At 38.9% G+C, this 17,069-nt stretch overlaps 1 protein-coding gene across 1 annotated transcript in view; it reads left to right on the forward strand.

Moving 5' to 3' along the window:
* The window catches only part of LOC148340204 (copine-9-like), a 64,870-nt gene extending 61,296 nt beyond the window's left edge, over nucleotides 1-3,574 (forward strand). Inside the window, exon 21 of the mRNA XM_088290804.1 lies at nucleotides 1,100-3,574. Within this exon, the coding sequence (XP_088146930.1) occupies nucleotides 1,100-1,264 (165 nt within the window). The 3' untranslated portion in view covers nucleotides 1,265-3,574. The remainder of the gene's footprint in view (nucleotides 1-1,099) is intronic.
* The last annotated feature ends 13,495 nt before the right edge of the window (nucleotides 3,575-17,069 follow it).

The raw sequence follows: 17,069 nt of genomic DNA on the forward strand, positions 1-17,069 counted from the left end.
CCTCGCAAGCAGTGTTCTATCCACTTTACTTTCTCTTACTTTCATGATGAAAAAACTTTGATAGATCTATCACATAGCTCGAATTTGAACAGGATGTGTTCTTTGAATATTAAACTAAAAATAGTCTGTATAGCCCTTTTCTACCTACAAAGTCGTGAAAGCGCTTGAACTGAGCTGTCTCCTCATTCAAATATACTGATGACGGCATCAGCAGCAACTGAAGGTTAGGTACCTTGCTCAAGGGCACTTTGACAAATTCCAAAGCGCTGTGGATCGAACCCACACACAACCTTTGTGTAGCGACCTCTCTACCACCTGAGACCATCCCACCCAACAATAACAGCAAAAATAGTCAGGCGATTTTCATGGCCATGTGTAAAAGCGAGCATCTACGCAATAAATGTAGTTAATTTGCTTCCACTTTAATCTGGTAAATGTAAATCATATTTTGGGTAGAGAGTGACTTAATTCAAAATCTTTGAATGATTTTCATGGGTTATATTTACCACTCTCATTTTTGTACGCTGTTAAATTCTGAATGGATCGAAATTTAATTCAATCCTAATTTAATTCATGCCCGGGTTCATTTAAAGGCCTGTTTATCACTTAATCGCAATTTAATATGTGCAACCACGAAAAACAAGGATGAGCCATAAACTGAACCAGCTTGAAGTTTTGCGCAATGTAAATCAGGTATTGGTGGTAGAATTCTTGCCTGGATTCGATTCTCGGATCACCCACCGTCAACCACGTTCTATTTTTGGCCTAGAGCAGAGGAGTTAAAATCAATCATTAATAAATAATATAGTATGTCTAGTTCAATAACTCCATCCAGAGGTCAGTGGGAAAGCACATGAAGAATAGGATTCATATGCTTTGGTGAAATAATACATTTGTACATCTTATCTATTCATTTTGTTGCATAAACGGGAGAAAATGTCAATCACAGGTGAGATGTTCTTGATTGATTGTGTCTCTTTTCGCTTCAATTGGCCTATTAGTCAAAAAGACAAGCCAATGCCGCAGCATTGTTGAATCATAATTAGTCCGACCAAGTAATTGAACTTGTTCAACATGTTTTTGTTCCCTCCCACTCCAGTTTGTGCCATTCCGAGACTACGTGGACAGATCTGGAAACCAAGTCCTCAGTATGGCGCGGCTGGCTAAGGACGTCCTCGCCGAGATCCCCGACCAACTGCTGTCCTTCATGAAGAGTCGAGGAATTGAACCGCGGCCAGGCATCTCTTCCTCGCCGCTTGCGTAAACACACAAACCGATCCCGCTCGTCTTCACCTCCCAACACGCCAAATTTTGTCCTCCTTTTTGACTCATCACCACCACCAACACTCAAGTCTCTGGCTCTCGGAAGTGAACAAAAGCGTCATCTGGTCTCATCAGTCGAGTTCAACTGCAGCAAAGCACTGACACCAAGTCCTCGCTTCACTTGCAAATGAGTACTTCAAAGATAAAATCAACAACAACTTTGTATCCTTATCATAAATCAGATTGTAGTGACGATGTGGCATTGCCTTAAAGCACTTAGTCTCATCTGCTTACGTCCAGAACATATTTCTCGGGTTTTCTATGATATGTTGCAAAATATTAATTAGCCTCTATTCTGGTCCTCGATTAATGTCTTTCTTTGATCGCCTGAAATTTTGGGGGGGTGTTTGCAATTTTTAATTGTACAATACTGAATACTCACTTTTATTTATACTCACGTGGATCAAATAGAATTAGTAAACTGTTGCCTGACATGTACGTAGATGCCGTTATATCGTCATTATTACCAAACACACACGCACACATCTTTTCACGGCGTGAAGTGATGCTGGGTGCAGATTTGCCCTCCCGCTGTTCAAGAAATGCCAATCTCCCTCGCTGGCTGCCCTGCAGAGAGGCAGAGGAGGGAGTGAAGAAATGAAAAGTGAGGCAGGTGCAAGAGAGCGAGGAAGGAAATGTGGAGCCAAGTGAGGAGGACAAAAGGAAGATCCGGAGGCTTTAAACTTGATGCCTGAAATGAAGATTGAGGATGGCGGGTGATGTAAATAGGAGATGACGATGTGGTTCACAAAAGGCACATATTTCTCTTTCTGATGGGCATTGTATGCATTATTATGGAGGAGACGCCCCCTGGTGGACAAATGCACATTCTTTGAAAAGCAATAGAATTGACTCTTGAGTGTCGGGTTGCCCTATGCATGCCACCTCCCCTCCTTACCGTTTTTTCCCCGGCTTGGACTTGACTGGGTGTCACAAACTGGACTGTGAACAAAGGTCGCCCTCTTGTGACCATCATTTGTACAGACAGCTATCTGTATTATGCATGAAAACCACAATAATGATACTCAGTTGGTATAATATGAATAGTGATGAAATGACTTAATAATACAATCTAATTCATCCACCAGGTTTGTTTTTTTAATATGTATTTTTCAGCGTGACGTGGTGGCTTAACAGGATGCTGTAAACATTTGTGCCAGTATGTGGACCAATTTTATGACCTCATATTCTGATAATAGAAAAGATGATGTTGTCCTCAAGTCCCCTGCATGTTGGGGAATAAATGTTTAAGTGCTCCTTTTAGTCTGATCACTGCTACTCAATAGATTTGTGATATGCGCTAAGCGTCCACAACATTAGGTACACCTTAACAGAGCTACCCTTCTTCAGCTGTATAAAATAATTTTGAAGCGATCGTAATACCCAGTTTTATGTGCGTTTTTTATTGGGGTTTGCAATTGTGTGGAATTGCACTGAGAGAGCATGCTAATATTTTGGTTACAATACCCTATAGCAGGAGTGGGCAAACATTTTGATAAGTGGGCCACAATGGGTTCTAAAATTTGACAGAGGGGCCGGACCAGGAGCAGATGGATGGAGTGTTTTGATAACCTCACCTCATCGGAGAAAAAGAATTTAATTTGAAATGAAAATGAACAAAAGCATTTCAACAAAATATCTTTGTTTGACACACCAGATTATTTAGAAAATAAAACATTAACAAGGTTTATTCTTTTAATTTTTTTCAAGTTTGGCGGGCCAGATTAAAACGTTTAACGGGCCGCATGTGGCCCCCGGGCCGTAATTTGCCCACGCCTCCCCTATAGAGTGGTGGTGTACTTAATGTTGTGACCTTTAGTGTATGTCTGAATAGTAATTTAATTTTTCTCGTCAATCAAGTATTGTGTGCATTGTCTTTCAGAGACCAAGCGAACCTGTTATTTGGATAATTTGTCATACTATACAGTATATTGTAATATATTAAAAGCTCAGCAAGACATTACTCATAGAGTAAATATTCTGACTTAGAGTGCTTTAAAGCCTGTGGTCTTTATATAACAATAAGATATTTTTATCTGTCTCTCATTATTGGCTTATGCATGTATAGAAATGTCCATACATAGCTCTCAGTTTTCCTGTACAGAAAAAAAAAGTTTTAATTCATCATATGATTTTGAAAATAAAAACTTGTTTCACGCTAGGCGCTTGGTAGCAATACAGCAAAATTTTATATTCTGTTTAATGCGGAGTCTATATTGTATTTTGGTGTAATAAATGTTTGAACTGCTAAGCTGGTCAGACCTCCAAGTGGTAGATGTTTTTGATCAAAAGGATGGTGACGTGTGAAGAGGGGCTGGGCACTGAATTGTGACTTTCAGTGGTTTTATGCAGGGACCATTAAACTTGTTTTCAACACCAAGTGGTGACGTCGTAGTTGTGGTTTCCCTCGGGGGCAGTTTACATGTATAAACGCTTTAGTGCAATGGTACACCAAAGCTAATAGTGCACACCAGAGGAGTAACATCATGTTTTTGTGCCCAGACCTCTGCCCTACACATGCAAATGCACACATACACACACGTGCGTGTGGGCCTTGCGTTAAGCAAGTATTTTAGCAAGTATTTTACGAGTCTGTTTCCGGGTTTTTTGTCTCTGTGGAATAGTCTGGTAGGCGTACAGTAAACAAGTAAGTTGCTATTATGTAGCTTTTTCAATTGCTGTCTGGAGGCAGAATAAAACCATAGAGTCCTCAATGTGTGACATGGTTTTATATAATAGATGAGTGCTTTTAGTGTTGAGAAATTCCCACTTCAAGTGAAGTTGGGACTCTGAGTAAAACTTAAATAAAAACAAATGCGATCATTTGCTTATACATTTACAAAGGCAATATATTTAATCTTCTAACTGATACCCTTTTCTGTTAGTTTTTTTTTGTTTATTTTTTAAAAATTCACTCATTTTGAATTTGACGCGAGCAACAATTTCCAAAAAGCTCTGACAGGGTCATGTTTATTACTGTGCAACATCATTTTTTCTTTTAACAATACTCAAACTCTTAGGATTTGAGTTCACTAACTGTTGTTGCAGTTTGCACTTCAAAATGCGCCATACATTTTCATTGGAAGGTAAGTCTGGACTGTTGGCAGGCTAGTTCACGTACTCTTTTACAACAAAGCCACTCTGCTATCACAAGCAGTCTTGTTGGCAATGACATCCCTGAAAAAGATGTTTCTGGGACGCAAGCATGTGATGCTCCGAAATTTGTATGCCCATCTTCATTAATGTCATGGTGACTAACACCCCCCCCCCCCCGTAACAACACTGATGGTAGCTATTGAACTTTGCGTCCATAATAGCCCGGATGGTTCTTTTCCTCTTTGGCCCAGAATGTCCATGATTTCAAAAATCAATTTGAAATGTGGACTCGTCAGACCACAGCACGTATCCACTATCTAGCGGCATCGTCTGGATGGATGGATGCTTCGTTCTAGATATAGTTTCTACTCTATGTACTTTATCTAAAGTTGCTTACACTGCTATATTAAGGATGACTCTACCCTATACATTACAGTGCGTTACATATTGAAGATAATTAGGAGCATATGGGCCGGTATCTTTAAAACATCCTGCCACAGTACTGTCAAGATGCTTAAAAGAATAATTGCAGAATTTTTCTGTGATGTTCAGAGTGAACAGCCTATATGTGTTTCTGCTCTCATTGTTAGCACCATGTCGATTTTGATGTGAATATCCACTCTGCGTGTCTTCTGAGGGAAATTCTAATTCCTGCACGAATGTTCACCAGCCACTCCCTAACTGCTCTCTCGCTCCTGATGCATGGCAGATTTATCGAAGTTCTCTCATAGAAAACAGATGCCAAGTTCTGGAAAGTGTGCTTATTATGAGAGAAGTCAAGGCAAGACTGCAGGCGTGAGTAATTATTCTCCGAGGGTTCACTCCAGCATTGTCTCTCATCTTATGAATAAAAAGCATTTGACAATGACAGCAAGAAATCTCTCTGGTGACTGAAATAATTATTTGACTCACTCAGTGTGACGGCCGTGATGTATTGCACCTAGTTTGTTGGTGCACGTTAAAACGCCACCAAGTGCTTCTTATGTGTGTTATTTGTTAAATTGTTCAAAAATCCAAAAAAATAAAATCCATCTCACAGCATAGGCCACAAATATTTTACCACCAACATGCTTTTCATTACTATTATTTCAGAGGGTTTAGACTCATTCTTGTCATAAATTTGAATTTCCAATAGTAATCAGGAACCACAAGCCTCAACAAAGTCTAAATAACATTAGAGAGGCAAACATAATACTGTTTCACTCCTGTGCTGTAGAAGTTGTAAAATTCAACTGTTAGTCTTTTTATTATTGAGATTTGTGTGATGGTTTTCATCATTTGGAGCGTTATACCCGCCAAATTACAACTATTTGTCCTCATCTGAAGACCTTATTCTCAAAAGATTGTTGCGGTTTTATCATAATATTACGCTCTTATACTGGAGGCATTGCATATATTTCTATGAAGAATCCAACCTTCCGGAAATTGCAACTGTCATTTGAAAAGGAATGATTGGGACAAGTTTGTCTTTATTAATATTATTGTTGTTTAATATTTGTTTTTGCCATACGTTTTCTCATAATATTACATCATTCAAGACACTATGTCAATTTTGTCCTAGTAATCCAAACTTACTCTGAAAAATTGTCACTATTTTCCCATAATACTGCAACTTCATTCACGTGAAATTATATATACAACTTTAGTCGGGAAATATTCACATTGTGACATTAATTCCTATAGTATTTGTGACTGTTTTCTCGCAATATTGCAACATTATTGTCAGGTTTTGGTTTCGGAATTGTGGAGGATTTAAGTGGAGGACCCAAATGCAGGGAAAACAGGAAAGGAGTGGTTTAAAAACTGAACGAAAACTAAAAGGCTATAAAAGAACAAGGAAAATGTAAAATAGTGACGTACAAAACAAGGATCAAAGTAACCAAACAAATACCAGAAAAGGAACTTGACAAGACAACAGGAGACACTGACAACGAATATGTACAATGACTGGACAAGCAGGGAAAGAAACCAGCGAACTAAATACAAGCAAATTAATGAGACAACGAGGAACACCTGGACAAGACACAAAGGGTTAGAGGGAGCTGATTGGTCAGCATCAGGGAGAGGGACAACAAGCACAGGTGGCTACAATAAGCTTTAACGAGAGGAGACATTGGAACGCAAGGAAGAACATGAAACTAAATGCCAAAACCAAAATCGACAAACTCAGACCATGACATTAATTCTCAATAAATCACACATAAGACTTCAGTCTGGGAAATGAATGAGTTTTCTCATTACATTCTTAATTTAATGAGAAAAATATTTATGACTTTCCTGTCATGAAATCCAATTTATGACTTGGATTTATTATGTCTTATTGTGACTGTCTTCCTTTTTTCAGTTTATTTTAGCTGTCGTCTAATTTAAATGTGACATCAATACGCCTTGAAAGTGGTCGCCACTTGTTGCATGAATCCCTTTTAATTGTGGAGGCTCATTTCAGTAACAATCTGCACGGGAACTAACTGAATAGATTATTTATTATGCATGTATAATGATGCTGCATATTAGCGCAGTTCATATATAACAGCCATGTGGAAAAGTGATGACTCATGTGCATGGCAAATCTGGACGACAGGCGCACAGTTCAGAGGTATTAACCAAAATGTTCTAAAAGAGTCCGCTGGACGTAAACATGCTACTTAGGGGAGAATGGTGCAGCAGTGGGGGAAAGACAGGAGGAGTCAAAAAGTGAAGGAGCCCAGTGTAACACACTCAGCTTGATGATAGCCTCTTAAGTACTTACCGAAAGTGACTTCATTTTTTTATTTACCACCTCAATCACTCTCTCACTCTGCAACAGCTCAGCACATCAACAAGCAAATCCTGCTGTCATGACAACTCACATTTTCTGAACATAACTCTGTATTAATAGCCACGTGGAAAGTGGTGTGAGGAGCAACATCTGGCAAAAATGTGTGTTATTTAAAAGGGACTGAAACAAAACAGGTTCTGTGGGACTTTGTGGGTATTGGGTCAGAGGCTGAGCTCAGGGAAAGTGTGGGCAAATATAAATGAAGCTTGCAAGCTTGGGGAAGAGGAAGCAAAAGACTAGGCTGACTTGAGGTTTGCAGCAAACAAACTCCAACAACTTAACTGCACGTGGACAGATAGCTGTAACATTGTGTGCAAGCATTTACAAGAAAATTGCTTTAATAATTGGTCTCAGTGTTCCGAAAGTAATTTGTTAAAGGCATGGAAGACTGACTTTGTTTGATTTCAAGTGATAGATTTTCAATGCTGCACAATTATACAGCGTGAATAATAGCGCTGGCGTCATTTTCAAAAGCATGCAATGAAAAGCACCAGTAGCATTAGCAATAACAACAATGAGGCCTCTCTGTTTTTCCACTGACCTCACGAGTTGCTTCATAAAACAGCTTTTTGTTGTTGTTATGCTGTCAAAGCTGAGAGGCACTGTGGACAGAGTTAGAGGGCCAAGGACACTGCAAACATACACTGCGTAAAAGACTCTCCTGTGAGTCCCGAATGAATACCGCTAGAAAGGAGACGTTTGATATTTTACAATACAAGCGGTTCGATCGTGCTCTGGTTATCTCATTTTGCTATGTGACAAAATCCAAATATTAGATACAATGCTACGCTACTTCAACAACAGCCAAACTGAATGTTATTGTCTTTATGAAGACACATTCTTTGATACGGCGCTTGTATCGGAGCGATCAAGTTGTTATCATTCAAATTTTGTTTTTAATGCTTAAATATAATTATTATTGTTATTCTTGGATTTCTGCATTAATAATACAGCAAAGCTAATTGCCATTGCATGATTAAGATAATACATATTGGCTAAGTAGCTATATACTTGCATTCCTAAACAGAAAATATGCTTTTAGTGCTTGATAGTTTTGCTCGCGTGATGAAAACATGAAGAGCTTGCTGAAGAGTCTGAGTCTGCATTAAAGTAGTTTATGATGTTCTAATACAATGCACTCTATAGTTGTGCCGTTTGTATTTTTTTTTCCCCAAGACACTTATCCTCCAGATGGCTGCTACGTTATGCCACCTGTGTGAAAACAATCATTTTAACGGCATACTTAAATGGGATTGTTGCTTACTTTCCTCAGATACATCAATGCCCCCAAATCCACTCAAAAAATAATAATCACAGAGGGAAGATGCAACCCAATTCAAAAGTGCTTTGGCAATATATCTCCTGCCACCCGAGTGAGTGCTCACTGTGTCTCTTTGTGGGAAAGACGAGGCAATTTTAATGATGAATCCTTCGAATGGCATGTTTATTGTATCAAACTACTTTCGGATAACGCAATAAGAAAGAGAGTGGATTAAATCCCTTCATTCTTCATCCTGCCACATCATTTTGGATGAATATAAAGTTGAACAGTTTGGGCCCTATTTTGGTAGAGTGGCGTCTGTGGTGTGTTTGACATAAAAGCAGGCGTATCTTCAATTTACTACCAGTGCAGGTCGAGTCTCCTGGGGACGAGTTACACCTCTCGGGGTGTTGCAGTGCACGATGTTGCCTTGCCCCAAACTCATCCTGCAATTTGGGAACAGAAAGTCAATTGCCCACATTGTCACATGCACAGCTGTCTACATCATCCGGAAGGAGAGATCTTGCAGTTTACTCGGCAAAGTCATGCACAGACTCCAGTGAGTCTATTTCTGTTTCTGCAATGTCATGCACAGCGTACTCTGGCGTATTGCACTCTCACCACCCTGATTTTAATGTAAAGGAGGGAAGCCACTAGGATTGGCTGGGAATCCATCCCACAACCGCGCAAACTCCCCGTTACGCCCACGTCGACCTGTGCAAAGTCTAGCAAAATCGAAAAGAAAGAAACTAACATGCAATGCAAATTTTCATTGTTATGGTAAGGATCAACATAATATAAGAAGTTTCAGTATGTTTGAACACAAACTGTGGAGATACATTTGAAGACAAACAATATCACAAGATTCACAGGTATTTTTATACAGTATTCTCCTCATCATTGCATCTTATTGAGTCACTCAGAAGTTACTGTGTGAATATGGACAAATGAAGACGAGCTGTACTCTCTGTTTTTTTTTTGTATGGGCATGCAATGTTCAGCTAATTAAATAAAATTAATTAATTAATTAATTTTTATGAATTAATCAATCATGATGCACAAACTAATTATTTGGCATACTAAATAATTAGATTATTACCCTATGTTTATATTTAGTGCAATATTATAGAATGCTTGTTTTCTTCTCAAACCCCCCATTACAAAATTTCTTGTTGTTTTTTGGGGGGGCTGTACCAGATTAATAGTATTTCCATTACTATCAATAGTTAAAGAGGATTTGAGCAGAGGTGGGCATTCCATCTGTACAGACGGATGGCCATTGTGCTGATAAATGAAAGGAATTTCAACAAAATGACGTGCTGCAAAAAAAATAATTCGGTAAATAAACAAAAAATAGACACAAACAAAAAAAATAGACAAATAAACTAAAAAAAACTGAAAGAAATGCTGCGATCACAGCAACAAAGTGAAATCAAACATTCCAAACATCAAAACACATGAAAAAAATACTTCTGAAATACCAAAAAACTCCACTTCAAAAACAACGGCGAGTAATTTTTTCTTAATTCACGCCAGTAAACAGAAGTTTGCCAGGTGACTAGGGGGGGCCTCCAGGAGCAGTCCTGTGAGACCATATCCTCCCCATTTTCTGGTCTCACGTGGACTTTGATTCACCACTGTCCTTTATGTGTCATTTGACTTTACTTTTTGTATATCTTGCGTTAGTTAGTATTCATACAAGTTTTTATGAGCAATTTTTTTTCCGAAAATTAAACTTAACGGGGACTATTCAAAAAGTTTATATGGGCACATGCACGATAAAGTGCTGCAACACGCTTACGTCAACTATGCGTGGATGCTTCTTACATTAGCTCGCCAGCCATGAGCTTCGACTGGCTTCTAGAGCAGCTAACGCTGTGGAGTCACTCCGCAGTCCCTAATTATCAACCTCCATGGTGGCAAATACGTACAATTCTTACAAGAATCATTTCCACAATGAGATGATGAGTAGTAATTCACAGAAGACTGAGAGGTCATGCTAATTGCTAAGCTAACCTAACAGAAAATAAAGACTAAACACCAGAATTAATTACTTGGGTGATCAAGTAGACTTTTCAAAGAAGTCTGGCTAGACCTGCATTCAAGCGTAGCATATCTATCTTTGAACCACGTTCACTCATGAGCATGGTATTCTGACTTAATTACTTGTGTTGGATTTATTAAAAAGCAAATGCAAAAACCTGCCGATGAGCCTCATACATGTGACTGGTGGGTATGATCAGTATAACTTCCGGATTCCACTATGTGAGCTAATTTCACATTTAAAGTGTGACATATTTTCCATTTATTTGCTAAAAATTTAAATCTGTCAAAAAAAAGTGCATTGTGCTTTTGGTCTTTAATTTATGTTGGATAAATCAATCCATATATGGATGGATGACTGTTATGTTATTGAATGAAAAATTATTTACATTTGAACGAACGATTAAACAAATATACTACATGGAACAAAACAAATATTTAAACACAACCCACATGATTTTTTTTTTTGCGACAGAATTGATTGACTAGCTTTGAAAGGTACCCGCTGAACCTTGGCCTTGTCATGCTTTAGAAGGTTTAACAAATGGAAAAAGGACTACAAAAATAATCCCAAACATCTATGAAGGATTTCCGTGAATGAGTTAGCTAATTTTTTCTTTTGAATAAATTACAAGTAGTTGAAATGAAAACAATAACAACACACAAAAATAGGTGTCATTCAAATTAAAGTGAGCAGGTTTTTTCAAAAGTGAACTGTGTTACATAAAACGTGCGTCATCATGTCGTGAAGTCAGGGGTCATTAACCTGTCATGCGCTTACTCTTTAACCTTGAAACAAACCTGCACCGGCATTTCATTATATTCTAATCACATTCAAAATTCACATTTCCTTCACTGCAATTTTGGACCAAGGAACATGTTTTTCCTTTTTTAATTATGATTATTATTTTTTTTACTGTAATCCTCAAGACAACAAACAGTCCATGGCGACAATAAGTAGCAGGCTGGGAAAATAAAAAAACAGAATGGTCCTCAAAACAGGAGGCTTACATCAATTCACATTGGTAAAATTTTTCTATTAATTAAGGCGCAAGGACGATCCATAAGTAAACGAGGTTCAGTGTGTTAAGCGGGGTTCAAGGTGGTTGATTCAGTTGTGGCCTTGGCCCATCTGCTGTTGCGTCAATACGAGAGCAGGCACAGCTCCGGGGTTCTTTTTTTTTCCAGGGGGCTTGACTAATACATAGGAGGGCTGAGAAATAGCCCCAAAACGCAGTAGATTTTATAAAATACTGACAGTGCTTAACTGGGGCTCCACAGATTTCTGATCGGCATCCCTTAGCTGATGTAGGGCATTCTTGCATGAGCGTTTGTTCATATTTATACCTCTGTTTTTAACATTTGATATATGTACAAACCAAGGCTATGTACAAAGTACCTTAAACAAAAGAGAGAGAAAAAAGTCGCCCTAAAAACTCGAGAACTGGAAATGGAGCTGTATGTCTGACTAAGCAGCACTTTGTTTTTCTGCGCGTCAAACTGGGCACTGAAATTTTTCACCAGCATTTTAAAATCCAAATGAATCCACGAGAACCAGAATGGTAGCGCAGGTTCCACTCGATTCTCCATTCTGGATGCCCATGACTTTTCGAAGGTACCAAAGCTATATCTTCCCTGACCAGATGAAGTTATCTGTCTGTCTGTCTCGGCAGCATGTGCACAAATGTTAATGTCTACCTTTCTTGCACTTCGGATTTGAATTGTGGGTACTCAGGCTACGTCCAGCATTCTGAAATCATGCATATTACACAGTTATAACAATGAAAACCGAGAACTATCTAAAAATAACCATCGTTTTGGTTAGTTTTTTGTTGTATTAAGTTCGTTCAACACCTAGAGCCCTCTCCTAAGCAAATTAATTCTAAAAAATAACGCTTCACTTCATCAAAACACATTTATAATGTCAACAAACCTCACACAACCCTCCGCTCCTAAGACCTCAACACACCAATCCAACGTCGGCCGTTGTGGCCAACTGTCGCATCGGTTGAGAAATGGGCACATTGGACTGGAAAATGAAGGAAGAACACATCGCAAAAGGCAACGTAAACGCCAACTACTCCGGACCTTCTTCACATGTGTGATATGTAGAACTCCTCTATGCCATTGTTGGTTTCATCTTCTCACTCTTCTGTCCAGTTAGCCATTATGTCCATAGAGGAGATGTGAAAATGAGCTTAGTTCATTTAGTTCTTGAAAAATAGCATCAATTCTCAAAGTTTTTCTGCTTTTGTCCTTTCCGGTTCTCGTCCAGTGCATTGATTTGCTATTGGACAGCCAAAATAGTAGAGTGTGACTTAACGTACCAAAATGTTTATTCCCTTAACCCAAATTTCCTGAATCTCTTTGTTATAGTGATGGAGAACAGCAACCACCACAGCCCGGAGAATTTAGAATTCGCCCTCCCACACTTCTGCAAGGCCATGAGCAAACTCACCACTGTACGCTCAGATCATATAACCTGACAGCCCGACCCGATTCCACATGTTGAATCGGGCAAATACGCCCCCCCAGATGACCCAACAACGGCTCCGATTTTACAATGCGAGCTAAACCAAACAGCGTAAACCGTCTTTTTGACGGCTGACGTCGAATTGGTGTGTTGAGGCCTTGAGATCAGTGGCAGCGGTCTCCCCGTAGCATCTGACGGGGCTACTCCGTCAAAGTTGTCTTTTGCTGGCGTAATCTCTTCGTTTTGGCTCATCGGAAAGAAGTCTACATCAGGCACTGTCATGTTGCTCTGTTTCACCAATCCACCGTAACAAAGTGATTTTTGACTTACATTTTTTATCAATCAACTGGAGCATTTTAAGTGAAGCATGGCAGAAATAATGAAGTGTGACTTGCTGTCAGGAGAAGCAGAACATTCATTCTGTTTACGTTATAAATTTGAAAAAAAAAGACCAACTTTGTCACACACTGTCATCTGTCACGAAAAATGTCCACACCTCATCCCAAATGTGTGCTGTTTCACCAGTGTGGATTAAGAAAGTTTATTTTATTTGTGACTGGTGTGGTTGAATTTTACCTAATGCATTCCTAATTTATATGCGTGTCCATGTGACATTCATGTCTTGATTAAAAAAATAAATAAATTAGAATCTACACATATAAAGTCACTCACCATTTTCAATTCATTCTTACTCAAGAAATGATTTGGAACACTAGCTTATAAATCTAAACGAACAACATTCTTGAGTATTATTTTTGGCCATTTATGCTTCTATATGAGGAAATGTGTTACAGTATATTCATAGGAAAATCATGTGGTTTCTTCAAATTTTCAGCGGTAGCCATGGAGCACTCACTTAACCCAATGTTTCTCTACATGTGTGCACTGCTTTTGACAGCTTATAGTTCACACATGGTGGTTTTGTATGTCATGGTGTGTTTCACTTTTTTTTTTTTCCCGCAAAGTTCAGAGCCATAAATCCACTGCACTCTTCTGCTTACTTCATGGACTGCGGCTGACCTGCTCATATTTTGAATTCTGCTGCCAACTTAGGGTCAAAACAACACTTGTAGAACAAAGTTTGCTTGTTTGTAGAAAAGGCTTAATCATTCGCACCTAAGCTTATGTGCAAACAGAGGCTAACGTTTGCTGCACCTTTTATGAATAGTGATATTATTAAGATGGTCTCCTTTTTGTTTTCAATTGTTCTAAATATTTTGGGATATTTTCTCCTTTTAGTCCAGGATGTTTGAAATAAATCTGATTGACATGACAATATTTGCTTACACCTGAGAAGCTCTACGAAATGAAACAATAACAATAACACAATCACACAAACGCAACTCAAAACTTGCATAGTAGCTCCTTTGCTGTGAGGATTTTTTTTAATGTTGTCAACTGGTTGAAAGATTGATTAAACTGTAATTAAACCACTTTCCCAGTCGGCACCGCCCCCACATTATGATTGTGTTTTCAGTCGTTAAATTCTGAAAATGTCTCAGAGGAGCCATTGTGGCTGTTTACAACCATGGCAGTGGGCCCTGCCAATGTTTGTCGGGGTTAATTATTGTCCCAATGTATTCCTGTGGTTATCGCTGTGCTGTGCTAGTTCTCATTATCTTGTATCGCAGATATAGGCTATTGATAAGTACAAAAAAAAAAAAAGTCTTGTTCATGCCAGATGAACAACATACAACATGTTACACAGTGGACAGCAGAACTGTACAATACCATACCAAGAAAAACCCAAACATATTTACATAATAACATAATGCGGCACTCAGTACACTTTTTTAACACTCTGTTTGTTATTTTTATTTATTTTATTTATCATAATTTAATTTTATTATTTATATTTGCGTCAATAAAGGGCATTCAGATTCTGATTCTGAGATTGGTAGGACTCGGTGCATGGTGCTTTATTAGGCCCCAATGGAACATATTGTTGACAAAATGGGCCACTCCAACGCAAAGGCAATTCAGCTTCAACCAGATCTTTTGTGACGGGCTTTGATATGAAGGAAGGACTGTAAGCTGTTTTGGTTTGAACAATTCCTTTCAATCTGCCCCCGCAAGCATCAAGGAGATCAAAGTTAGAGCCACGCATGGAGCGTGGTAGGAGGTGGGGCGACAGGATTTTAAACCCTGAGGCCCCAGGAGCTGCGCCTCTAAGACCAGCTGGTTTAGGGGATGGTCGGAATCTGATGCAGTTTGTTGGGTAAATTGGTGTACAAGATTTTCATGATCTGGGGTAATGCCTGACAATGACAGTACTGGCAGGAGGTCAGAAGGAGTCTTTACATGACAAGGTTGAATAATGTGATTCAGGAACATGCATATTAGAGACTCAATAAAAAAGGCCAAACAGGGCTAAAATAAAACGGTGTAGTATTGAATCAAGTATTTAATGTATTATTACAATTTTACTTTTATGGTCAGAACTGATACAAATACCTCCATTACCAATATCCCGAATCAAAGCACTGCTCTGTCAGAATTCTTTTTTGCGTTCCCTGACAAAAATATCCACATTTTCCCCATTTAACTTTTGGCAGGTTACAAGCACCACCATAGGGGACTTTGATTCATTAAGTCCATGTGGGCTTTACCTAATATGCCTAGTTATCAGTATTTGTGAGTGCGAACACACCATCTGGTACCTATTCATTTGTTGGGCAAGAACAAGAACCTCTGTTTACCTCTTGGCACTACATTACTGAATAAGTCAGTAATATGCACTCACTGGACACTTCATTTAATACAAACTCGCCATCCAATTGGATCCAGTTAGAATTTTGTATTACATCAGAAAGCATCTGTAATTTGTAATGGAATCCGATTGAATACACCCTCAAAGAAGGATTAAATTATGAGTAAGATTTAGACATGCAAACTCGGTTGACAAATGACACCTTGAGTCCCTGTCTTTAGAAACCAAGGACCAAGTCCAAAAACTCAAGGGTTGTATGCTCCAAGCAGACCAGGAGAAACGTATCCATGCTTTTATCTCCAGTGGACTTGATTATTGTAACAGTATTCTTACTGGACTGGAAAGGTCTGAACGACATAACCTTACAAAGTCATCACTGAGTGTTGACTTCAGGTCTAATGAACACCCGCTTCTTTTTGAGACATTTGGGCACACCGCTCCTGTACAAAAAGAAATGAGCCGTGAGCGTCTGATTTGCAGCAGCAGTTCCAAACACTCATTTGCAACTCCAATGTTGTCATTGGCAGAGTTGCCTTAGACATGTTGGCGCTTTTTAATTAAGAGGACAAGTATTACCAATTACTACATCAACTGCAGTGCAGTCGTGGCAGCGTTTAAAGGAGCCACTGAGCAACCCTCCAAAAATGATACAAGACTAGCTTAAAGTAAATGGAAGGGCAAGCTCAGGGAGTCTATCTTGAGATGGAACGACTCTTGTTCATCTTTTATTTGCTCATGGCAAACATTTGACCCTGGAACACATTCATTTGTGCTCCATTCACAACTTTCTGTCTTTTATTAACTTTTATAGTGTTAGTCGCATGCCCATAGCAATCCTAGTGGGCATCTAATGTCAATTCAACATCAATATCGCATCAAAGTCCTTCAATTCATGTCATATTGACGTTGAATTGAGATCAGATGCACACTGGGCTGCTGAGGTTGTGAAATTAATAAGTAAAAATCGAATTATCTCATGATAACAACTGAAACAACATCCATTACTCATATGTATTTTTAAGATTAGTTGGAAAACGTTTGAATGCCAGAAGCTGCTGGTTTTCAGGTTCACGGAACACACAACATTTACCATGACTTCCCCTTTAAGTACATGAACCAAGTATTAGCATATTACTTTGCACCACTTAGAGTAGCCCTGGGTCTCAATATAACACAATTTCAGCGGATGTAGTTACAGTAGTGTTTAACAGTTTTGCAAACTGCAGCATTCTGCTCACCAAACAGAGCTTCTCATCGTGCCAGTGTGAGCATACATGTGACTCCACTTGGGGCACACAGAAAAAGCAACAAGTCACTTGTGATGTCTTCGAGCAAGCTGAAAGAC

Source organism: Idiotropiscis lumnitzeri, chromosome 3, assembly GCF_059441095.1.
Source record: "Idiotropiscis lumnitzeri isolate Australia: NSW breed Sydney's pygmy pipehorse chromosome 3, RoL_Ilum_1.0, whole genome shotgun sequence".
Classification (NCBI taxonomy): Eukaryota; Metazoa; Chordata; class Actinopteri; order Syngnathiformes; family Syngnathidae; genus Idiotropiscis; species Idiotropiscis lumnitzeri.